This window comes from Tachyglossus aculeatus, chromosome 23, assembly GCF_015852505.1.
Source record: "Tachyglossus aculeatus isolate mTacAcu1 chromosome 23, mTacAcu1.pri, whole genome shotgun sequence".
Classification (NCBI taxonomy): domain Eukaryota; kingdom Metazoa; phylum Chordata; class Mammalia; order Monotremata; family Tachyglossidae; genus Tachyglossus; species Tachyglossus aculeatus.
Genome location: NC_052088.1, coordinates 29,135,967 through 29,161,514, shown reverse-complemented (window position 1 = coordinate 29,161,514; position 25,548 = coordinate 29,135,967). Strand labels below are relative to the sequence as shown.

General features: G+C 43.9%; 1 protein-coding gene across 1 annotated transcript in view; it reads left to right on the top strand.

Moving 5' to 3' along the window:
• LIX1 (limb and CNS expressed 1) overlaps window positions 1–25,548 on the top strand; it is a 57,391-nt gene that overhangs the window by 6,751 nt on the left and 25,092 nt on the right. The window contains exon 2 of the mRNA XM_038765913.1: window positions 15,678–15,841. Coding sequence (XP_038621841.1) covers window positions 15,678–15,841 — 164 coding nt within the window. The remainder of the gene's footprint in view (window positions 1–15,677; window positions 15,842–25,548) is intronic.

Genomic DNA, 25,548 nt, shown 5'->3' with positions numbered 1-25,548 from the left:
ACTGTTAAATTGGTTGCTAAAATAATGATGGCATTTGTTAGCACTTACTATGTGTGAAGCACTGTTCTAACAACAAGTGATGAGGTTGTCCCACATGGAGCTCACATGCTTCATCCCCATTTTACAAATGAGATAACTGAGGCCCAGAGAAGTGAAGTGACTTGCCCAAAGTCCCACAAGAAGTTCAGTTTGAAACTCCCATGCTGATATTAGGTACAACATTCTTTCCTTTTCAAAAATCAAACCGAGCAGATTCCAAAACCTCTGATTTTGCACGCTATTTCATGCAAAATCGAGTACCTTTTTGCTGGACTGAGGTCCCTTCTCTCCACAGATTTTAATAGTACAGGTTCGTTAGCCCGAACTCAGTTTTAACGACTTCTGAAACGCATGTGTTAAGTTACAGCCGATAATGGCAGACAGCTGGCTGAGGGTGCATGTAGGAGTAAAGATTTTTCAGTTTAAACGATATGGTCTTACTGATTATGTGCTGCAGATTGATTTAAGAAATGCAAGACAACTTTAGGAGGCTTTCGCAAAAGAATCTTCTTTAATTCATTGCATATTGAAGCTTCAACTCAAAGGGAGCTTTCTCCTTTTTCATCGCCGTTCAAATGCTCAGCTAGAAAGAGTTAATGAAAACAGCCCTCTTCCAGAAAAACCTCTGAAGGCCCAACAGCTACGGAGCAGACACTGACTAAAGTTCTAGCTGGGATTTTTAGTAGCCTAATTCTGTTTGTCAATGAAATGCACCGTTGGGGGGAAAGTTGGAGATTATTCAGCTTTAGACGGTGGATCTGAATTCTCTTATTCAACTAGTCTGTGCTTTTGGCACCAATTCACTAAGTGCTGTCTGCTCTGCTGTTTACAGACGCAAGTCCTTGTACATGAGTGAAGTTACACGTGTGAAGGTGTAGCTGGAACGGCTTCTGTTTAGTCTGAAAGAGAATTCCGTATTTGACGTGCTGGTCGTCATGGGCAGGGAAGGTCGCTGGTTATTGTTGCATTGTACTCTCCCAAACAATCAATCAATCAATCAATCATATTTATTGAGCACTTACTGTGTGCAGAGCACACAGCTAGTACAGTGCCCTGCACACAGTAAGCGCTCACTAAATACGATTGAATGAATGGTCAGGGGAAAGGCAGGAGACTGAAGCTAAGGCTTTGGAAATGTCCTTGAAAAAGTTTCCTATTTTTCTGCTTTTTTTAAAAAAAATGGTATTGGTTAGTCACTTACTAATGTGCCAGGCACTGTACAAATCACTGCACTAGATGAAAGTAATCAGTTTGGACGCAGTCTACGTCCCACTTGGGGCTCACAGTTTTCATCTCTCTTTTACAGATGAGGCACAAAGAAGTGAAGTGACTTGCCTAAGGTCACACAGCTGATAAGAGGTAGAGCCGGGATTAGAACCCAGGTCCTTCTGACTCCCAGGCCACTAAGCCAAAGTCTCAAGATAAAGGCTCATCTGTCAGTCCTGTCGGGAAACTCCTTCGTCGATCAATCAAACGATCAATGATAGTGCTTGGAGCAGTGCAATACAATAGAGTCGGTAGACAATGTACCATGAGTTTACAGTCTACAGGGGAGACAGACCTTAAAGTAGAGAAGCAGGATGGCCTAGTGATTAGAGCACGGGCCTGGGAATCAGAAGGATCTGGGTTCTAATCCCAGCTCTGCCACATGTCTGCTGTGGGAATTCGGAAAAGTAACTTGGCTTCTCTGTCCCTCACTTAGCTCATCTGTAAAATGGGGGTTGAGACTGTGTGCCCTATGTGGACCGTGTCCAAACTGATTAGCTTGTATCTACCTCAGAGGTGAGTACAGAGAAGCAGCGTGGCTCAGTGGAAAAGAGCCCGGGCTTTGGAGTCTGAGGTCATGGGTTCAAATCCCGGCTCCACCAACTGTCAGCTGTGTGACTTGGGGCAAGTCACTTTACTTCTCTGGGCCTCAGTTACCTCATCTGTAAAATGGGGATGAAGACTGTGAGGCCCCCGAGGGACAACCTGATCACATTGTAACCTCCCCAGCACTTAGAACAGTGCTTTGCACATAGTAAGCGCTTAATAAATGTCATCATTATTATTACAGTGCCTGATACATAGTAGCCGCTTAACAAATACCTTAAAAAATGATGTCGATAGGGGTTAAAGTAGAAATATACAGCTATGTACATAAGTTCTGTGGGGCTGGGGTAAGCATCAAAGTGCTTACAGGGTACACATCCTAGTGAGTAAGTGCCGGCGGGAGGTGGGCGGTGGGATGGGGCCCTCGTGGACTCCTCAGATGGGGGGCAAGGGCGAGGCCAGGTTCGGCCGGGTTTGGGGAAGAGGCGTTGGGAAGGCCAGAGCATCCCCCCAAGAACCCTCAACGTTTATCACTAGACCGTGAGCCCGTTGTTGGGTAGGGGTTGTCTCTCTCTGTTGCCAAATTGTGCTTTCCAAGCGCTTAGTACGGTGCTCGCCCACAGTAAGTGCTCAATAAATACGATAAAATGAAAAATGAGGAGGGTGGATGATGGAAATGAGAGCAAAAGGAAAACCTCTTGGAGGAAAGGTGATTTTAGGAGGGTTTTGAAGATGGAGAGCGAAGTGGACCGTTGGTAATGAAGGAGGATGGGGTTCCAAGCTGAAGGGAGGAAATAGGCAAGGAGTCCCTTGGTTGGACGCCTTCATTCGCCTGACCCTCAGCCACACAGACTGTGAGCCCACTCTTTTAGACTGTGAGCCCACTGTTGGGTAGGGACTGTCTATGTTGCCAACTTGTACTTCCCAAGCGCTTAGTACAGTGCTCTGCACACAGTAAGTGCTCAATAAATACGATTGATTGATTGATTGAAGTACATATCTGTAATTCATTTAGTTATATTAAGGTCTGTCTCCCCCTGTGCACGGTAAGATCCTTGGGAGCAGCGTGGCTTACTGGATAAAGCCTGGGCCTAGGAGTCAGAAGGACCTGGGTTCTAATCCCGACTCTGCTACGTGTCTGCTGTGTGACTACGGGCAAGTCACTTAACTTCTCTGGGCCTCAGTTATCTCATCTGTAAAATGGGGATTAAGACTGTGAGCCCCATGTGGGACAGGGATAGTGTCCAAACTGATTAGCTTGCATCTACCCCAGTACGTAGAACAGTGCTTAGCACATAGTATATATGTATATTTGTACAGATTTATTACTCTATTTATTTTACTTGTACATATTTACTACATATTTACTATTCTATTTTTTTTGTTAATGATGTGCATCTAGCTTTAATTCTATTTGTTCTGTCCACTTTGACACCTGTCTACATGTTTTGTTTTGTTGTCTGTCACCCCCTTCTAGACTGTGAGCCCGTTGTTGGGTAGGGGCCTTCTCTATATGTTGCCAACTTGTACTTCCCAATGCTCTGCACACAGTAAGTGCTCAATAAATACGATTGAATGAATGAATGAATAGTAAGCACTTAACAAGTACTATTATTATTATTGGCAGGGAACGTGTCTGCCAACTCTGTTCTGTGGTACTTTCCCAAGTACTTAGAACAATGCTTTGCACATAGTAAGCACTCAATACATAGGGCTGATCAATCGACTGATTAAAGGTGTCAGCGACAAGATAGGTGTGATCGAGGGAGAGGGAGTAAGTTGACATTAGAGAAACACAGAGTGCAGAACGGCTCCACCACTTGTCTGCTGTGTGACCTTGGGCAAGTCACTTAGCTTCTCTTTGCCTCAGTTCCCTCATCTGTAAAATGAGGATTAAGACTGTGAGCCCCATGTAGGACAACCTGATTACCTTGTATCCACCCCAATGCTTAGAGCAGTGTTTGGCACATAGTAAGCACTTAACAGATACCATCATTATCATCATTATTATTGTTATTATAAGCAGTAGCAGAGGAAAGTTCTTCACTGAACACACCAACAAGATTCTGAGCTGACTAAATTCTGCTGAGAGGTCATCTAATTCAAATCCAAGAAAGATGGTGGACACAGAGTAAGAAGGAAGAAACAGGATGGAGTTATTCACCAGGCCCAGACTGTACTGGCCTGTTTGTTTGAGGTTAAATTATCCAGAGCCATTGCCTTGGGCTCTCTCATCAGGAACTGCCTTGGGGGTCTAATTTTACAAGAAAACCTTAAACTTTGTAGCCAAACTTGGAAAGCACATTTGTAATAACAAGTGGATCCTAACCAAGTTGCTTAAAATAGAAGATACAAATTGCTTGAAAAATAAACTCAGCCGGACAGAACTAGAGGGTAATGAAAGCTCCATTTCACTGACAAAGGAGAAAGACTCGTGAAAAATTACTGTGGTAAGTTTTACAGTGGTATTTGTTAAACGCTTAATACCTACCAGGTGCTGAGGTATTCACAGGATAATCAGATCAGATGCAGGGAGGCAGGGGAGAGCAGGTTGAATCCCCATTTTACAGATGAGAAATCTGAGAAGTTAATTGACTCACCCAAGGTCGCACAGCATGCAGGTTCTAACCCTGAGTCCTGTGGTCCCTGCTCCAACTTCTTCTCATTGTACTGAAGCCCTGTCTACCCATTGTTGGGTAGAGACCATCTCTATATGTTGCCAATTTGTACTTCCCAAGCACTTAGTACAGTGCTCTGGACACAGTAAAGGCTCAATAAATACGAGCGAATGAATGCATGAATGAATTTCTAGAGTGCTACTCAATAGAGAATTAGAATCAATCAATCAATCCTATTTATTGAGAACTTACTGTGTTCAGAGCACTAAGCGCTTGGGAGAGTGCAGTTGGAAATATTATTGCAATCCATGGGCTTCTGAAAAATATAAGAAATCCCTGAAAATATGGAAGCTTGAGATTATTGTTGAAGAGCTTCACCCAACCTACTTCCAATGGGAGCCCACTGTTGGGTAGGGACCGTCTCTATATGTTGTCAACTTGTACTTCCCAAGCGCTTAGTACAGTGCTCTGCACACAGTAAGCGCTCAATAAATACGATTGAATGGATGAATGAAGGAGGATGAGTGAGCTTAGGGAGCTAGAAGCAGTTTTTTTGAGTTGCTGAAATTTTCCCACGAAGATGTCCTTCTGGTATTTCAGAGGGAATTGCTTCGTTTGTTTAATTGAGCCCACACTGAGAGGCTGCTACTGTAGCAGGGCAAGCATCGCAGTGCTCGAGTTTGAAACTGAAGAGGGTCTGGTTATCTGTCTGTGGCTCTCTAAGCTGTTTATGTGGTTTGGGTCTAAGCCCATCAAAGAATGCTAAATGTTAGAATCGCTGCCAATTTTCTTCCTCAGCTCCTAGAATGCTGGAAAATAATTGGGAAAAAAATGTAATGTTGGCTTCATTTGTAAATCCTCAGCCTAGCAGAGCTTTCTGGGGGATGGAAGATGATTATCATAGATATGATTTCTTAATAATCAATCAATGGTATTTCTTGAATGCTTATTATGTGTAGAGCACAGTACTGAGCGCTTGGGAGAGTGCAGTACAACAGAATTAGCAGTCATGTTCCCTGCACATGATGAGGTCACCTTCTAGCGGGTGAGATACTGAGAGAGTCTTGAAAATTACAGTTAGATGGTACACTCAGTCTTGCCTTGCTGTATGTTTTCACTTTTTGGTATGTTGTTATGGAATTAGGGAACCTTGGTCTGAGACCTGAACCTGTTTGGAAAAAAATGGTCACCGTTTTGGAAGAAATGGTCTGTATATATGTGCGTGGTGTTGGACACGTTGAATGCTTCCCCCACTCTTGATTGAAGATCCTTGTGGGCAGGGACCTTGTAAACACTCAATAAATGTCACTTAACTTCTCTGTGCCTCAGTTATCTCATCTGTAAAATGGGATCTAAGACTGTGAGCCCCACATGGGACAACCTGATAATCTTGTATCTACCCCAGTGCTTATAATAGTGCTTGGCATGTAGAAAGCACTTAACAACCACCATCATCATTATTATCATTATTATTATCATCCATTCAATCGTATTCATTGAGCACTTACTGTGTGCAGAGCACTGTACCAAGCGCTTGGGAAGTACAAGTTGGCCACATATAGAGACGGTCCCTATCCAACAGTGGGCTCACATTGGAAGTGGGTTGGGTGAAGCTCTTCAACAACAATCTCAAACTTCCATATTTTCAGGGATTTCTTATAAATACCAACCACTGGAGTTTTTTGAGGAGTAGGGCGACATGTCATGAACATTTTTGAAGAAAAATGATCCAGGCAGCAGAGTGAAGTATGGTCCGGAGAGGGGAGAGATGGGAGGCTTGGAGGCCAGCAAAGAGGCTGAGGCAGTAATTCAGAAGAGATAGGATGAGTGATTGTATTAACATGGTAGCAGTTTGCCTGGGTGGACTGTAGTTGTGTTATGAAGGAGGGACTGACAGGATTTAGTGATGATAGTATTTAGGGTTTAGGGAAGGCTCAATAAAGACCATTGTTTGATTGACTTCCTAGTTGAAATAATAATAATAATAGTGATATTTGTTAAGTTCTTACTGTAAACCAGGCACTGTACTAAGCCCTGGGTGGACACAAGCACTCTTCCTTGTTGTACCAGAAGAACTGGATGAACCTTTCTTACCATGGGGACCTTTGATGCCCCTAATAATAAAAAAAAGAAAAGCTAGATGAACATTAGCCTGACCCAGGATGACGTAGTTCATGGTTTTATGTTCTTATTGCTCTCCATTTCTTAAAAACTCTAATATTTATCATCAGGAATATTTATTGAATATTTTTAATAATAATACTAATGATAATGGCATTTAATAAGTGCTTACTATGTGCAAAGCACTGTTCTAGGCTCTGGGGAGGTTACAAGGTGATCAGGTTGTCCCACGGGGGGGCTCACAGTCTTAATCCCCATTTTACAGATGAGGTAACTGAGGCACAGAGAAGCTAAGTGACTTGCCCAAAGTCACACAGCTGACATTTGGGGGAGCCGGGATTTGAACCCATGACCTCTGACTCCAAAGCTCATTCTTTCAACTGAGCCATGCTGCTTCTCTTCTCTTTTGTGTGCAGAACACTGTACTGAGCACTCCCACACACGGGTCTAGTAAAGATAGGAGACATTAGTCCCTGTCCTCAGGGAGCTTACAATCTAACAAGGGAGCTAGACACTGTATCCCCAAAAACCTGCACAAAGGAATTCCTTCTACTGTTAGTGGTTTGTGCAAGGCCACTAGCTTTCTCTTCTTCCTGTCGGTCTGTGTTCTCGTTGGGGCCTGAAGTGCAATAAGCATGTTGCAGAAATAACACTCAGAATATTGCAGGTCAAAATCAAATCAACAGGGAAAGATGCCAAAGAGCAGAAACAGCAGAAAACATAAATAACGGTTTTGACACCTATCCACATGTTTTCTTTTGTTGTCTGTCTCCCCCTTCTAGACTGTGAGCCTGTTGTTGGATAGGGACCGTCTCTATATGTTGCCGACTTGTACTTCCCAAGGGCTTAGTACAGTGCTCTGCACACAGTAAGCTCTCCATAAATATGATTGAATGAATGAATAAATACACCTATTGCAAAGAGATCTTATTCCCCCAAGTGCCTAGTACAGTGTTTTGCACACAGTAAGTGCTCAATAAATACGATCGAAAGAATAAATAATCCTGTTCCTAAAGGCTAAAAGAGTGATCAGAGCCAGGTGGATTAATGTGGCAAGCCTTCATGAAGGAGGTGGCATTTTCTTCTAATTGGAAAGAAGAGAAGGGTAGGACTCATTCATTCATTCATTCATTCATTCATTAAATTGTATTTACTGATCGCTTACTGTGTGCAGATCACTGTACTAAGTACTTGGGAGAGTACAGTAATAATAATAATGGCATTTATTAAGCACTCACTATGTGCGAAGCATTCATTTATTCATTCAATCGTATTTATTGAGCGCTTACTTTGTGCAGAGCACTGTACTAAGCGCTTGGGAAGTACAAGTTGGCAACATATAGAGACAGTCCCTACCCAACAGCGGGCACTGTTTTAAGCACTGGGGAGGTTACAGGGTGATCAGGTTGTCCCACGTGGGGCTCACCATCTTCATTCCCATTTTACAGATGAGGTAACTGAGACACAGAGAAGTTAAGTGACTTTCCGAAAGTCACACAGCTGACAATTGGTGGAGCTGGGATTTGAACCCATGACCTCTGACTCCAAAGCCCATACTCTTTCCACTGAGTCACGCTGCAACAATGAACAGACACATGCCCAGCCCACAGTGAGCTTACAGTCTAGATGGGGGAGACAAACATTAACATAAATAAATAAATGACAGATATGTACATAAGTGCTGTGGGGCTGGGAGGGAAGATGAGGAAAGGGAGCAAGTCAGGGAGATGCAGAAGGGAGAGGAAGAAGAGGAAAGGTAGGGCTTAGTCAGGGAAGGCCTCTTCCAGGAAATGTGGCTTCAATAAGGCTTTGAACGGGGGGAGAGGAATAGTCGGATTTGAGGAGGGAGAGCATGTTAGGCCAGAGGGAAAATTTGGTAAGGGGTGACCAGCGAGGTAGATCAGTTCGAGGTACAGTGAGAAGTTTAGCATTAGAGAAGCAAAGTGTGCAGTTGGGTGGTAGGAGAGTAGCGAGGTGAGGTAGGAAGGGGTGAGGTGATAGACTGCTTTAAAGCCAAAGGTAAGGAGTTTTTGTTTGATGCGGAGGTGGATGGGCAACCACTGGAGTTTCTTGAGGAATGGAGAGACACGTCCTGAACATTTTTGAAGAAAAATGATCCGGGCAGCAGAGTGACGTATGGACTGGAGTGGGAAGAGATGGGAGGCTTGGAGTTCAGCAAAGAGGCTGACGCAGTCATTCAGAAGGGATAGGATGAGTGATTGTATTAACGTGGTAGCAGTTTGGATGGAGAGGAAAGGGTGGATTTTAACAATGTTGTGAAGAGGGACTGACAGGATTTAGTGATGGTAGGATTTAGGGAAGGTTGTCCATTTAGGGGCTGAATATGTACTTTTTTATGGTGTTAAGCGCTTACAATATGTCAAGCACTGTTCTGAGTGCTGTGGTAGATGCAACCTAATCAGGCTGGACACAGCCCCGGTCCCACATAGGGCTCAAAGTCTTAGTATTCAATCCCCATTTCACATTTGCCGAAACTGAGGCACAGAGAAGTTAAGTGACTCGCCCAAGGTCACACCGCAGGTAAGCGATGAAGTCAGCATTCGAACCCAGGTCCCAGCTCAAAGGCACTGAAATGAGCCCTTCCCAATCTAGAATGAGCCATCGTGCCTTCCCGTTGTGGGCATTCACTACCCTCAGCAATCCCTGTTCACCCTCCCAAGTGAAGACTTCCCATGTGATGCAGGGGGGCTTGGCAGCGTTTAGTCTTCTATGGAAATTGTAATTCACTGGGAAGCAACAATAGAAAGGGCCACCCTTGTTAAGAAGAGGATTTGCTTGGAAACATATAGCTTGAAAATCCCCCATTTCCCAGGTAAAGACCAAAGTGAACTGGGTTGTATTTGGAGCCTAAGTCTGCATTTCACCTCCCTTTCCCAACCTCATAACACTTAAGTCCATTCACTTATTTCTAGTACTGTCTGTCTTCTGCTCTAGACTGTAATCTCACTGTGAGTAGGGAATGTGTCTGTTATAATGCATGCTCCCAAGCAGCATGATAGAGCACAGACCCAGGAGTCAGGACCTGGGTTCTAATTCCCGCTGTGCCACTTGTCTTCTGCATAACTTTGGGCAAATCACTTCACTTCTCAGTGTCACAGTTCCCTCATCTGGAAAACAGAGATTAAGACAGTGAGCCCCATGTGGGACAGGGACTGTGTCCAACCTGATTACCTTGTATCTACCTCAGCCCTTTAAACAGTGCCTGGCACATAGTAAACACTTAGCAATCACCATAAAAAAGTGCTCAGTACGCTGCTCTGCACACAGTAAATACTCAATAAGTACAATTGATTGATTGATTGCAACGGGATTTTGCTGCCCTATCAGGCTGTGAAAGTTCTTATCCTGGACTAGGCTTGGGCCTGAGGAGACAGTGGGGTGAACTGGGATATTTGGTTGAGATGAATGGTTTTTGTTTTCTACAAACCACTTGAGGCCACAAAAAAGCTGTGGGTTTCTAGCTATTTTGGTTGAGACCCCGAGACTTAGAAACTTGATATTTCTTAAAAATAATTCCCTCCATTAAATGTCAATCGCCCCGAGTAGGGCTAAGGCCAAGAATGATCCATAGGCATTTCCTTAGGCCTGGTATTTTCCTCATCCCTCTGTGGGATCTGAGACTCTCTATTGGGCTCGTTGCCGTTAACCTAAGCATGAACTTTTTTTATAAAGATTGAACATCGGCAATATAATTCATTCCTTTCGCAGGAGTTGCTCTTTTGGTGTCGCTGACAAGACCTACGCTTTGAAATTTGACATTTAACTTGAGCGAAGTTGCTCCCCATATATCAACTTCACCTCAGTGGCCCTGAAGCAGCATAGACGTCAAAGAGTAGCAGATGAGCAGGGTTGGAAATAAAGTGAATGTGGGATTTATAGGAATAAACTGTAAGCTTGTTGTGGGCAGGGAACTTGTTGTACTCTACTCTCCCAAGCTCTTAGTACAGTGTCCTGCACATAGTAAGTGCTCAGTAAGTACCACTGATTCATTGATTGATTGACTCCAGGGGAACAGCAGCCCTGACCCTCTGCCCAGATTTTAGAGCTCTTGAGATCAGATGATTTTTCCAAACACACTGAGGAGTGAATAGGATGATCCTTGAAGATTCTCATGGGCCCTGCAGGCAGCGTATTTTATAAAGAGTTCTGGGGTTTTAAGAATTTCAGATCTGCCCTGTCACTGGCTATTTGGATCATCGAGCTCCAGGGGTGGAGGGTGGGAGCTTTTTTGGTTTGTTTGTTTATTTCTTTATTTTAATCGTATTTGTTAGGTGCTTACTAAGTGCCAGGCTCTGTTCTGAGCTCTTGTATCTACCTCAGTGTTTAATATCGGGCCTGGTGCACAGTAAATGCTTCACAGATACAACAAAATAATATTGTTTTCTAGCAACCTGAGTCGGGTCAGGGTGCCAGTCCAAAATGACATCAGTTGGTTACTCTGTGGCATATTCTTCCCTGGACCAACTCCTAATCTCCAGCTACTCTCTCCATTTCCTTCCACCTCAAGCAAAAACTCCTCTGAGCATCATCCAAGGTCCTAGAGACAGTTATTTCACAGGTGCTATCTGTGGATGATCGCATCCTAGTGGGACCACCCTAGAAGAAAGGCAAAGGACAGGAACCAATTTCTGCCAACCCCACCAGGCCCTACAGACTGGTGATAAACCCAAAATACTCAAAGTGGTGTACAATCCTACACAAGGGCATCCCTACTCTTCTTCATAGTATTTGTTAAATGCTTATTATGTGCCAGGCACTGTAGTGAGCACTGGGGTAGATACAGATTGGACACAGTCCATGCCCCAAATGGAGCTCACAGTCTTAATCACCATTTTACGGATGAGGTAACTGAAGAACAGAAAAGTGAAGTTACTTGTCCAAGGTCACATAGCAGCCAAGTGACAGAGCCGGGATTAGAACCCAGGTCCTTCTGAGTCCCAGGCCCGTGCTCTGTCCACTAGGCCATCCTCCTTCTGATAGACAAGGAAGTAGAACATTGAATCCACAAAGCCAGCACATCTTCTAGGAGACAGGTTGTGGTGGCAGAAGGTTTCAGACAAAGCTTACAATCCCCAGAGCTGTGAGGCTGTTCAACCTCCCGTAGGGCTGTGAGATTTGAACCAATACTGATGTCACCCTCGATTCCTAGTACAGTCTGTCCCTTCGGGGCCATCCCCAACGTCAAATGGCAAGCCTCCTCAGCATTAAAGCTTGGTTCACCTCAACACAGCTTTGCTAGAGGGAACGTACGAAGCCAATGGTGGCAGGAGAGTAACCAGACTATCGCTCATTTGGTGAGCTGAAACTGGACAATCAGAATGAACAGGGGCACAGGAAAATGCTTAAGGAGGCAAGATAAGCAAAGCCTTAGATAACAGGACATCGCTGCTAGAAATGGAGAGGCGACAGCTCTTTGTGGAGCGGAGGCATCAAAAGGCTCAGGATTCAGAAGCAAAAGGGCAAACAGGATGAGGTGTTACAAACAACAAACATGACAGCACAACAAAGAACCATCTGGGTTGATTCAGAGTGTGGTTGGAACTTGGAGTCCGGCATTGAATTTTCCGCCATCCGCACCCTCATCGGGGATTTTCACCATCTGTGATTTTTCTTTGAATGCAGAAGACAGATCGTGTGTATGTGTGTGTGTTTTCAGAAACACTTTAGAACTGCTAATCTATGATATTCATTCATTCATTCATTCAATCGTATTTATTGAGTGCTTACTGTGTGCAGAGCACTGTACTAAGTGCTTGGGAAGTACAAGTTGGCAACAGATAGAGACGGTCCCTACCCAACAACGGGCTCACAGTCTAGAAGGGGGAGACAGACAACAAAACAAAACATGTAGACAGGTGTCAAAATCGTCAGAACAAATAGAATTATAGCATTCCATTGCTGCAGTTTTTTCCCCTGGCGAAAATCTGCATTGCCATTACATTGCCCCTTTTACACAAACTTTTTTTTAAATGGTATTTGTTAAGCACTTAGTATGTGACAGGCACTGTACTAAGCACTGAGGTAGATACAAGCAAATTAGGTTGGACACAGTCCCTGTCCCACATGGGGCTCCCAGTCTTAATCCCCATTTTCCAAATGACATAGAGAAGTGAAGTGACTTGTACAAGGTCACATAGCAGACGAGTGGATGAGCCAGAATTAGAACCCAGGTCCTTCTGACTTCTGGGCCCATGCTCTACCCACTTGGCAATACTGCCTCTCTCAAATCACTCCCAAATGGTCTTGTGAGATTTTTTCACTGCGTGGCAACTTGTGCCCATCTAGAAAACTGTCATTGTCAATATGGCTTAGAGATGTGCTTAGAACAATGCTTTGCACATGTTGCCAATTTGTACTTCCCAAGCGCTTAGTACAGTGCTCTGCACATAGTAAGCGCTCAATAAATACGATTGATGATGAAGTAAGCATTTAACAAATGCCATTATTATTATTATGTGGGAATCTGGGCCTCTTTCTCTGCTGTTCCCTCTACTGGCAGCAGTTCAGAAATCACCTGACCTTTGGCGAGCTCCCCTGGCACCCAAGACCACTAACACCTCGAGTAGATGAACGGCAGGAGTTTAGGCAGTCAACTGTATTTATTGAGCACATACTGTGTGCAGAGCACTGTACTAAGTGCTTGGGAGAGGACCATAGAACAATATAACAGACACATTCCCTGTCCACAACAGCTTACAGTCTAGAACTTACAGACTAGCTACTTCTGTGTCTATTAATTGCTGCATTGCCCTCTCCCAAGTGCTTAGTACAGTGCCCTGCACACAGAAAGCGCTCAATACGATTGAATGAATGAATGAGTGACTAAATGCCACTCAGCATATCCCGCTAGGGGCACATACAGACACTCCCTACTGAGCAGTAGGATGCTTGTCTAGCCCTCACCCACTTATAATAATAATAATGGTATTTATTAAACACTTACTACGTGCCAAGTACTGTTCTAAATGATGGGCAGATACTAGGTAATCAGGTTGTCCCACGTGGGGCTCACAGTCTTAATCCCTATTTTACAGATGAGGTCACTGAGGCACAGAGAAGTTGAGTGTCTTGCCCAAGGTCACACAGCAGACAAGTGGCAGAGCCGGGATTAGAACCCACGTCCTCTGACTCCCGAGCCCGGAATCTTTCCACTAAGCCATGCTGCTACTCTCACTACAGTTCCTGGCACATGGTAGGCGCTTCAATTCAGTATAATGGCCTACTGGGCAGAGCATGGGCCTGAGAGTCAGAAGGACCTGGGTTCTAGTGCCGACTCTGCCGCTTCCCTGCTGGGTGACCTTGGGCAAGTCACTTCACTTCTCTGTACCTCAGTTCCCTCATCAGTAAAATGGAGATTAAAGCCGTGAGCCCCATGTGGGACAGGGACTGTGTCCAACCTGATTAGGTTGCATCTACCCCAGCACTTAGAACAGCACGTGACACGTAGTATTTAACAAATGCCTCCATCATCATCATTATAATTATTATAATAATATCAAATAATATTTATTTATTTTATATATGATTTTCATATAAAATTATTATTTCAGTTCCCTGGGGTGGAAGTGAAAGGGCAGTGATACCAGGAGGCTGTTAACCTTACCCCACCTCTGGTTTTAAGGCCATAAGTCTAGTCTGTCACTGAGTCTAGCCCAGTATATTGTCTCCAACATTGTGGGATCCCTGGAGGAACTATGGCCCGGTGGAAAGAGCACAGGGCTGGCAGCTAGGACACCTGGGTTCTAATCTTGGCTTCACCACTTGCCGGCTGGGTAACCTTGAGTAATTCACTTTCTGCCTTGGTTTTCTGCAAAAAGAATATTAAATACCTATTCTTCCTCCCCCTTAGTCTGTGAACCCCATGTGGGACAGGGACTGCCTGACCTGATTGTATTTCATCTTACCTCAGTGCTTAGCACATAGTTGTAATAGTAATAAATACGTGATGGTTACTCTTGTTGATATCCATCCTAGTGGTCATAGTTTGACCAGCTAACACTCCCCACTAGGTAGTAAACCTTCAATCTCTCAAGTATCTAGTGGTGATCGTGTTTACCCCATTAGATTGTAAACTCCTGGAGGGCAGGGATCATGTCTAACGACTCTATTATACTCTCTCAAGCACTTAGTAGAGTGCTCTGCACACGGTCAGTGCTCAGTGGAGAAGCAGCATGATCTAGTGGATAAATCACGGGCCTGTCAGAAGGACTTGGGTTTTAATTGCAGTTCTGCCACTTGTCTGCTGTGTGACCTTGGACAAGTCACTTCACTTCTCTGGGCCTCAGGTATTTCATCTCTAAAATGGGGATTAAGGCCGTGAGCACCGTGTAGGACATGGATTGGATCCAACCTGAATTACTTGTTATGTACCCCAGTACTGAGTACAGTGCCCGGCACATAGTAGGTGCTATACAGATACCATTGAAAAATAAATTAATTAATGAATACAATTGATTGATGGACATTCCTTCCTTTCTCCCTTACATCTCTATCTTTCCCTCAAGTAACCCACTGGGGACTTCTTATCCAATAATCTAATCAAATTGTTCTCATGATCATTATGATCATTTCACCATGTCCAAATTCCTGTGGAGGTAAGTTCTATGGACTTACCACCCAGAGTGTGAAAAAGTGTTTCCTTTTGTTTGTCCCGAACCTACTACCTTTTAACTTCAGCAGGTGACCTCTCTTCCTGGTGTAGGGGGATTGGTGGACAACACTTTGGTGTTAATCACCCTGTCAATCACATCCTCTCTCAGCCTGCATCTTTCCATCCTGAGAACCCCTCACCAGGCAAGTCTGTCCTCAGATTTTGGATCTCCCCCATCACCTCACGTTCCTCCTCTGTCCCTTCTGCTCTAAAATGTGGAGACCCGAGATTCCAGCTCGGAAACACCAAATCCTGTTAATCGATCAATGTCTTCCACTGCACTGAGCGCTTGACAGCACACAATCGAGTTAGTTGAAGCGATCCCTGCCCTCGAGGAGCTTACAATCTAGTGGGGAATGAGATCCAGACCAGATGCATGTGTCCTCATCTTTTCTTTCTGTTTTGGTATACAACAGTGAACGTGGTCTCGATGCTTCAAGAGTTTTGGGAGAGCAAACCGCAGTGGAGGACTGTATTGCCGGGTGAAGGGACAGTGGTGTATGAATCTCTTCCATCCCCGGGGCCTCCATTTGTGAGCTACGTCACCCTCCCCGGAGGGAGCTGCTTTGGCAACTTTCAGGTAAGAAGAAGCACAAATCGGTGGTGGAAGGGAGACGCGGACGGGTGGTTATTTCTAGAGGAGAAAACGGAAAACGCGGTCCTCGGGCTGTCTGATCCAATGGCCCATCTGGCCACCATTCCCCTGGCCTTCCCCATCCTCTGGAGCGAAATTTTCAAAATCCCCATCTCCCCTGGTGGGCAGTGGAGGGAAGGAATTGTGAGGGGATCTATGGATGAAGGCATTCCTCTTCCTTTCAAAAGATTTGGCAGTCGCATTCAGATTTCATTCCCATCCATCAAAGAGGTGTGGGAGACAGAAAACTATGAAGGCTGAATGTTGTTAAATATTTTTCCCCTGAAAGACATTCCATGCATATCAATAGACTAGGGCTATTTTAGGGATTTTCATGCTAATTTTAACTTCTTGAATAATCAGGGTTAAACGCAAAGAATCTCAAACAATTTAATGAAAAAAAGAATCGTGACACTTAACACTTGCACTCCCAAAATGGAGTTAGGTTGATTTATGAATCTATTCTAACGTAGTTACAGGTGATTTAGATGTGATTAATTTGGGCGATTAATTGTCATGAGCTCCGTTGTTTTCAGTAGAATTGACTTCTACTTTGGAATGTGGTATCTGGAAAGTTGGATCATTTTTAAATGCATTACATTTAAATGCACATGTAGAAACTTTGTCTAATTCCCATCTGGGTAATCTCTCCCAGCGCTTAGTACAGTGCTCTGCATACAGTAAGCACATAATAAATATTATTTCTACTACTACTCTTTCCACTGAGTTGTGTGTGGATATTACTTTAGAATTTCAAATTACCCTGTGCAGTCTTTTACTGACAAGGAGAACTACAATAAGCTCTCCTTTGGGAAGCGTGTTAACTGCCTTTGTCATGTTTTTAAGAGATGTAAAAACTAAAGCAAAAGAAAAAAAACTCTTCTCTGGAGAGTTCTTCCCGTGATTCTTAGGATCATTTTAGGGTTTCATTTTCCTTCTGTTGAAATCATCACATTATGAAATTCTCAGGAGCGATGTTAACATCCGTGCTGAAAAGACCTCAAATTTCCCAAATCGAAGATGTTTGGAAACCCATACATCAGTTTGGGTTGATCAGTTCACTCCCATGATAGGAGGAAAAGCGGCTCTGAGAAAGATCTCCTATCTTTCCCATTTTCTCAGTGAATTTCCAAACTGCTTGAGATAAACTTATTTCCCAGACCATACCGTTTGGTCATATTTTGTCAGGGCCTTGGTCTGTGAGTGCAGACCTTCTCATTCCTAGAGTGCTTTTCACATCATCACATGTCACCCCTGAGAATCTCAAATAATTTCATGATGAGGTTTTAATGCTGAGATCACGCATTGATCCCAGCAGGAGCCATTTCACCGAGCCCCGAACGTCATCTGTGCCGTAGGGCCAGATTTGCATCCAGAATGGCATGCAGGACTTGAGGGACAGAATCGTGGACTGGGAAATTAGACTGATTCCTCTCTCTTTTCAAGCAGTTTCACAAAAACTCCTCAGAGCAGATAGAATTCAGGCTTCGGGCTAATCAGAGTAAAGACATCAATAGAAGGACTGATGAGATTCTTGTCCTGGAATATCTCTCTGTAGAGTATAGGAGAGCAGTGAGTGAGGACTAATTAACTGAATTCTCTAAACCTTCACAAAGTAGAGAGACAAAGAACTCTCAAATCCTCTGGGTAGCTGTGCCTGCAAACCCTGTCTTCTTAGAACCTACCATGGATGCAGGAAGGATAACTACATTGATTGTCTTCTAGTATTTCCCTCCAAATGTTGAATGAAAAAAAACTCCACACACGGCTTCCCTTCATACAAACCCTCTCTTAAAATGTGTTGAAGTGTATAAAGTCTTTTTTTTAAAAAAAACCTTCTGTTATTTATAACTTCAGTATAAATTCGTGCATTTTTGAAAGTATTTTCTCCATGCCATTTTTGTCAGGGCAGTTAATCCTCAAGACCCACGTACCATGACGATGAAACCGTTCGGTAATTTCCATTTATTGCAATAAGACTATCGTAAAACCTGCCAGATCACCTTCTGGCTCCCCTCTTCCTGAACTCTCAAGAAAAGTCACTCATTGTTTCAGCAGCTGTTTTTGTTTTTAATACCAAGAGGGGACTTTATTGAATACTTTATCTTCCGTGGGCTTGGGAAGGGGTTGTTTTGTTTTTTTGATTAAAAGGTTGGTGATCCAACCTGAGTTTCGGGAATGTTAATCTTGTCATCCACAATGAACCTGAAAACCTGGTTTTGATGACTAAATATGCTCTCATTTGAGAAAGCAGCAAAATCTCTCTCAAGAACATTAACTGGAATGTTCAGTGTCTGGTAGAACGTTGGTAGATAAAAATGGGTGGATGGATTGGATAATGATGATTATACTAATGATAATAATGCTTTGTTAAGCACTTCCTCTGGATCAAACATGTACTAAGTGCTGGGGTAGATGCAATATAAGTAGATAGAACACTGTTCTTGTCCCCCAGGGGCTCACAGTCTGAGAGTGGCGATAGAAAAATCCATTTTTACAGATGAGAAAACTGAGGCACAGAGATGTTAAATGACTTGCCCAAGGTCACCCAGCAGTATAGTTGGATTAGACTGTGGGAATCTTCTAGACTGTGAGACCACTGTTGGGTAGGGGCTGTCTCTATATGTTGCCAACTTGTACCTCCCAAGTGCTTAGTACAGTGCTCTGCACACAGTAAGCGCTCAATAAATACGATTGAATGAATGAATGAATGAATCATTAGATTCTCCAACTATCACCCCGCCACAGAGACATGTAATTCCAGCAGAAGAATGAGGGGGATTTTGGTCATGGGGAAAATCTTGTCTTCTTGGGAAGTAAAGGCAGTTGGAGGGCCAACTTTGGGAGGTAGAGACAAGAAAGTTGTCAGTTAGGGGTGAGAGGGGGCATGCTGAGATTTCATTCAGTGGCCTGAAGTGCCTACAAAGCCCAATTCTATTCAGGAGGGATATCACCCTAGAAAGAAGAATAGCTCATGACTGAGAGAAGACCGGGAGTCTAGCCCCAGCTCTGTCCCTGGCCTGCTGTGTGATCCTGGACAAGTCACTGAACCTCTCTGATCCTTGATTTCTTTACCTGTAAAATGGGAATAAAATAGATTGTTGATTTTAGTGTCTGTTTCCCTCACTAGATTGTATTTTGAGGCCGAGATCAGGTTTACAAACTCTATTATACTCTCCCAAGTGCTTAACACAGTGCTGTACCTAGAGTAAGTGCTCAAAAAACTTCTGTCTTCTTTTAATACAAAGAATAATTTTGTATGTTGATTGATCGACAGACAGTCTGCTCTCGTAGCCTCATTTCAGCGTGGCTCAATAGAAAGAGCCCGGGCTTTGGAGTCAGAGGTCATGGGTTCAAATCCCAGCTCCGCTGCTTGTCAGCTGTGTGACCTTGGGCAAGTCACTTAATGTCTCTGTGCCTCAGTTCCCTCATCTGTAAAATGGAGATTAATACTATAAACCCCACGTGGGACAATCTGATCACCTTGTATCCTCCCCAGCGCTTAGAACAGTGCTTTGCACATAGTAAGCGCTTAACAAATGCCATCATTATTATCATTATTATCATTATTATTACCCCAGCACTTAGCACGTAGTAAGAGTTTACTAAATACCAACTACAAGCCAGCCAATAGCCAAGAACATGGTTTGGAGGAAAAGTTACCTAAAACTATGATGAAGCTATAGATGTAAAACATATGCCTGTATACATTGGGTGATTATTTTCAATATCCAAGGAATTAAGGATCTCCTTAAATCACAATAAACTGAGTTTGTAAAATTAAGTTCTTCCCAGGAGACGAATGACTGAGAAAACTTGAGTTTTTGAAAGAGGATTTGTAATCCTGACTAAATGTCACTGGAAGTCTTTATTTTCAATGAATTACAAAATAATTCTTACAATGGTGGTTTAATGCCACATATTTCTCTTCAAAAACTCCTCCGACCCTTTTCTGGTCTCTGACTGCAACTAGATATCCATACCTAGATGGGTAATCCACCCAGTCTGGCTAACTGCAAGACTGGGGGGAGGAGGAGGAGGAGGAGGAGGGAAGGAAGCATTTTGTAGGGGTAATCTCCACAAAGAGAGCTTGGTTCTCTAGCTAATGAGACCAGGAGACGGAGAGAGCCAGTTGTATTCCATTAACATTAGTCATGTGCGGACTAATTGGGAGTTCTTAATGACTGACCCGCTGAAATAGGTTGTGCGACTTGTTTTCTAAAGGCAGGGTAGCTGCCCCTTCGCCCCTCCCCAGCCGGGTCTGGCCTGTTCTTTTCTTATTAAGCAAAATGAATGGAGCAGTCTTGCTTCAGAATAAAACTGTGGGGTTTAGGGAGAGAAAGGCCTACAGTAAAGGCAAGTCACTGAAGAGGAGCCCAGGCTCACTCCAGAGGATTATTCCATACCCTCAAGGTACAAACTTCGGAGGTTTTTCTCACAGACAAAACAACATCTTTGTGAGCATGTCTGAACTTTCCTTCTCCCCCTAACTCCCTTCTCTCTCCTCTCCAGTCTGCCTCCTCAGCTCATTTCCAGACCCTAATAATAATAATAATAATAATTAAGAATTATTATTATTATTACTGTTACTCACAGACAAAACATCTTTGTGAGCATGTTTGAAATTTCCTTCTCCCCCAACTCCCTTCTCTCTCCCCTCCAGTCTGCCTCCTCAGCTCATCTCCAGACCCTAATAATAATAATAATTAAAAATTATTATTATGTTACTTGTTAAGTGCTTATTACATGCCCAGCACTGTTCTAAGTGCTGGTAGATACAAGGTAATTAGATTGTAAGCTCTTAACAAGTAACATAATAATAATAATAATTAAAAGTTATTATTATTATTATTATTATGTTAGTTGTTAAGTGTTTTCTACGTCCCCAGCACTGTTTTAAGTACTGGTAGATACAAGGTAATTAGATTGTCCCAAGTGGGGCTCACAGTCTTAATCCCCATTTTACAGATGAGGGAACTGAGACACAGAGAAGTGAAGTGACATGCCCAAGATCATATGGCAGACTAGTGTTGGAGCCAGGATCAGAACCCACGTCTTCTAACTCCCAAGCCCGGGCTCTTGCCGCTAGGCCATACTGTTTCATCGTGACTGCTTCCTAACATTGTGGCTCAGAGGTCCCACAGCCCTGAACGGTTTGTAGCAGGACTGATTGCTGGCTGACTGAAGAAATGCTTGGCAATCCGATCACCGCAACCACCTTCCTTTCAACAGCCGTGATCTCCTCTCGCAGTCAGGTTGGGGAAATCGGGCTCGTGAGCTGTCTGGGAACTTAAGCTGTTACCCTAGTTCAGGCACGAGAAGTTGGGGGCTTGAAAGTTCTCTAAGTCTGTAATTAACACTCAGGTCCGGTTTGTCATATGGACAGAGCACAGGCCTGGGAGACAGAAGGACCTGCCGTCTAATTAATCCCAGCTCTGCCGCTTGTCTGCTGTGTGACCTTGGGCAAGTTGCTTCACTTCTCTTGGCCTCAGTTACCTCATCTGTAAAATGGGGATTAAGACTGGGAGGCCCAGGTGGGACAGGGACCGAGCCCAACCTGATGAGCTTGCATCTACCCCAGCACTTAGAACAGTGTTTGACACATGACGTTTAACAAACACTACCATCATCTTCTGTGAGATGAACCTCGCTCTTGGGGTGAAAATGAAATGTGGAGATCGTTGACCAGAGTGGAGGGGTGGCATTTTTTAACGGGATATTTTAAGCAACTACCACCTGTCAAGCACTGTTCTAACCACTGGGTTGATAGATACAAGATAATTAGGTTGTAAACAGTCCCTATCCCACATCGTCTAAATCAGCGGGAGGAGGATTTAAGCCCCATTTTACAGACTGAGGCACAGAGAAGTGACTTGTCCAAGGTCACAGAGCAGGCAGGTGGCAGAGCTGGGATTAGAACCCAGGGCCCCTGACTCCCAGGCTTCTGTCTTTCCACTAGGCCACACTGTTTTTTCTCTGCTTCCTGGAGAAAGATCTAAAACGTCTTAGTGGTCTGAGCTTTAAGCATCCACACCCAGAGATGCCAGCTTTTCAATTGGCATGCAAGGATGAGAAAGGGGCAAGGACTTTCAAGGGGAGGAGGACGGGAAGAGCATAGATTTCAGAGAGCTAGTAGGCGAGAAAGCCACCATTTGGGGGGCATTTCCACCCTGAATGGAAGCTCTCAAATCCTTTCAGAGCCTTCGTGAGCAAATCTGTGCACCGGGCTCTAAATGTTGTGGAGGTGATCACTCGCATTGCCTCAATGGGACGAGATCCATCTCAGTCCCTGTCTCCCAGTGATCCTCACTGGGAATTGTGTTGCAGTGGGAGGGAAAGCCGAGCAGGGACCCGAGAGTCAATCCGTGGATAGACAGAGGATAGACAGAGGATAGACAGACATGGGCCTGGGAATCAGAGGACCTGTGTTCTAATCCCAGTTCTGCCCCCTCCTTGCTCTGTGCCCTTAGGTAAGTCACTTAACTTCTCTGGACCTCAGTGTCTGCAACTGTAAAATGGAGATTCAATCCTTGTTCTTCTCTCCTACTTACCCTGTGAATAACAGGTGGGGCAGGGACTGTGTCTGGCCTGATGCTGAATTATACTTTCCAAGCACTTAGTACAGTGCTCTGCACACAGTAAGTGCTCAATAAATATGATTGGATGAATTATCTTGTATCTACCCCAGTGTGTAATTCATGGCTTGACACACAGTAAGTGCTTAACAAGTACCATTGCTAAATTTATCGAGCATTTACTATGGATAGAGCACTTGCATAATAACTAATTGTGTCTTTTAAGTACCTACTATGTGCTGAGCCCTGGGGTAAATACAATATGAAGCAGGCAAGGTCCATGACCCACATGATGCTCACAATCCAAGTAGGAGAGCAACGGGATTAACTCCCCATTTTCATTCATTCGTTCAGTCGTATTTATTGAGCACTTACTGTGTACAGAGCACTTTTGTAATTGAGAGAACTAAGGACAGAGAAATGAAGTGACTTTCCCAACGTCACACAGCAGGGCAGGTGGCAGGAGGAGGATTAGAACCCAGGTCTTCTAATTCTGAGGTCCTTGCTGCTTCTCCAGTCTTAGAAGAACTGAACGAACTGCCAATTTGTACTTCCCAAGCACTTAGTACAGTGCTCTGCACACAGCAAGCTCTCAATAAATACGATTGAATGAATGAATGATGTACCCTTAATAATAATCGTTGTGTTCACTGACTGCTTACTATATGCCAAAGCACTGTGCTAAACACTGAGGTAGATATAAGAAAACATAGCTTTTCCCCATATACCCACACTCTCCAGAGAGTTAACCCCTAATCTGTCCTCTATCCAGCAGTTTCTAATCAGAGTTCCATTAAATAAATAGATCCCATTTGTCGAATGAATGTTGTAAAAAAGCTAGTTATCCAAACTAGGAAGGAAAGTGAGTTTGGCTCTCTTACATGGGCGCATGCCCAGTTTCCATACTTTTTTTAGATGATTAAGAATAGCCTCATGTTGGGTAGTTGGGAAAGCAGTGTGGCCTAGTGGATAGAGCTCGGGCCTGGGAGTTAAAGGACCTGAGTTCTAATACCAGCTCTGTCACTTGTTTGCTATGTGACTTTGGAGAAGTCACTTAACTTCTCTGTGCCTCAGTTCCCTCACCTGCAAAATGGGGATTCAATACCTGTTCTGTCTCCTGCTTAGACTGTAAGCCCCATGTGGCACCTGATTAGCAGAGAAGCAGTGGGGCTCAGTGGAAAGAGCATGGGCTTTGGAGTTAGTGGTCATGGGTTCAAATCCTGCCTCTGCCAGTTGTCAGCTGTGTGACTTTGGGCAAGTCACGTAACTTCTCTGGGCCTCAGTTACCTCATCTGTAAAATGTGGATTAAGACTGTGAGCCCCCTGTGGGACAACCTGCTCACCTTGTAACCTCCCCAGTGCTTAGAACAGTGCTTTACACATAGTAAGCACTTAATAAATGTCATTATTACTATTATTACCCCAGTGCTTGGCAAACAGTAAGCATTTAACTAAAGCCTTTTATTATGATGATTATTATTGCTTTCTGGCTGTCAATGCAATTATTTTGGAAAATAATTTTTCTGCTGATTTTATCATCCACGTACTTCTAAAGTCCCAGTTCTTTGCCGATTAACTACCACCCCAGACTCTTCTAGAATCAATAAATCAATCATATTTTCTGAACACTGTACTAAGTGCTTGGAGGAGTACAATAGAACAGAAGCAGCGTGGCTCAATGGAAAGAACACGGGCTTTGGAGTCAGAGGTCATGGCTTCAAATCCCAGCTCCGCCAATTGTCAGCTGTGTGACTTTGGGCAAGTCACTTAACTTCTCTGGGCTTCAGTTACCTCATCTGTAAAATGGGGATTAAGACTGTGAGCCCCCCATGGGACAACCCGATTACCTTGTAACCTCCCCAGAGCTTAGAACAGTGCTTTGCACATAGTAAGTGCATAATACATGCTATTATTATTATTATTATTATTATTAACAGAGATGATAGACACATTCCTTGCCCACAGTGAGATTACAGTCTACAGGAAAAGACAGACATTAATATAAATAAATTACAGATATGTACAAAAGTACTGTGGGGCTGAGGGAGGGGTGAGTAAAGGGAGCAAATCCAACTGCAAGGGTGATGTAGAAGGGAGAGAGAGATGAGGAATTATGGGCTTATTCAGGGAAGGCCTCTTGGAGGAGACGGGCCTTCAGTAAGTCACTGCAGAATCTCTCCTTGTGAGGTAAGAAGGGAGTTCTTCTGTCCATAGGACAAGTATTTAGTTTCCTGTTGGGTAGTGGGGCTGCTTCATGTCAAGGATTCAAACAGATGCCTGACTCCTCCTAGAAAGCCTGGTTGTTTATTTAGAATAGAGAAGAGAGGTTAGAAAATGCCTGGCTCGGGCACACCTCCCCCCAAGACTCAGACATTCCCGGTGCAATCACTGCACAGATGAGATAGGGTGGGAGGAAATGATTTCTGACAACTGCCATGAAATCTTAGCGCTCAAATGCGTGAATTAGGTCCATGTGCCAAAGTAAAAGGTGGGCAAATTAATTCTCCCCCAGCACATAGTACAGTGTTTGGCATGGAGTAAGTGCGTAACAAATACCACAATTATTCCAGTCTTATTCTGTGAGCCTTACTTGAGACAGGGAATGTGTCCGATCTGATTATCCTGTACCTGCCCTAGTACTTAGCAAAGTGCTTGCCACCTAATAAGCACTTAACTGTATTATGTATAGTAGTAATAGCAGTAGTAGTGGAAGTATTTTTGTCACGGGATAGAGAGCAGCAAGAAAGGCACAGCTTACAGAACTGAAGAAATAGATCAAATTGTACCGTTTTCCTTGTGGTAATTTGCAGAGTTTTGTGTAAATGGCTGAGATCTCCCTTGGTCTTTGAGTTTGAAACAGGAGGCAGCAAAACCTAATGGTAAGCACTTAGTACAGTGCTCTGCACACAGTAAGCGCTCAATACATACAATTGAATGAATGAAAGAACACGAGACTGGGAGCCAGGAGACCTGGGTTCGAGACCCAGCTCTGCCACTGCTCTTCCGGGTATTGCGAAGCAAGTCACGACCTCTCTGAGCTACAGTTTCCTCATATGAAAATTGGGGATGATCTAGATT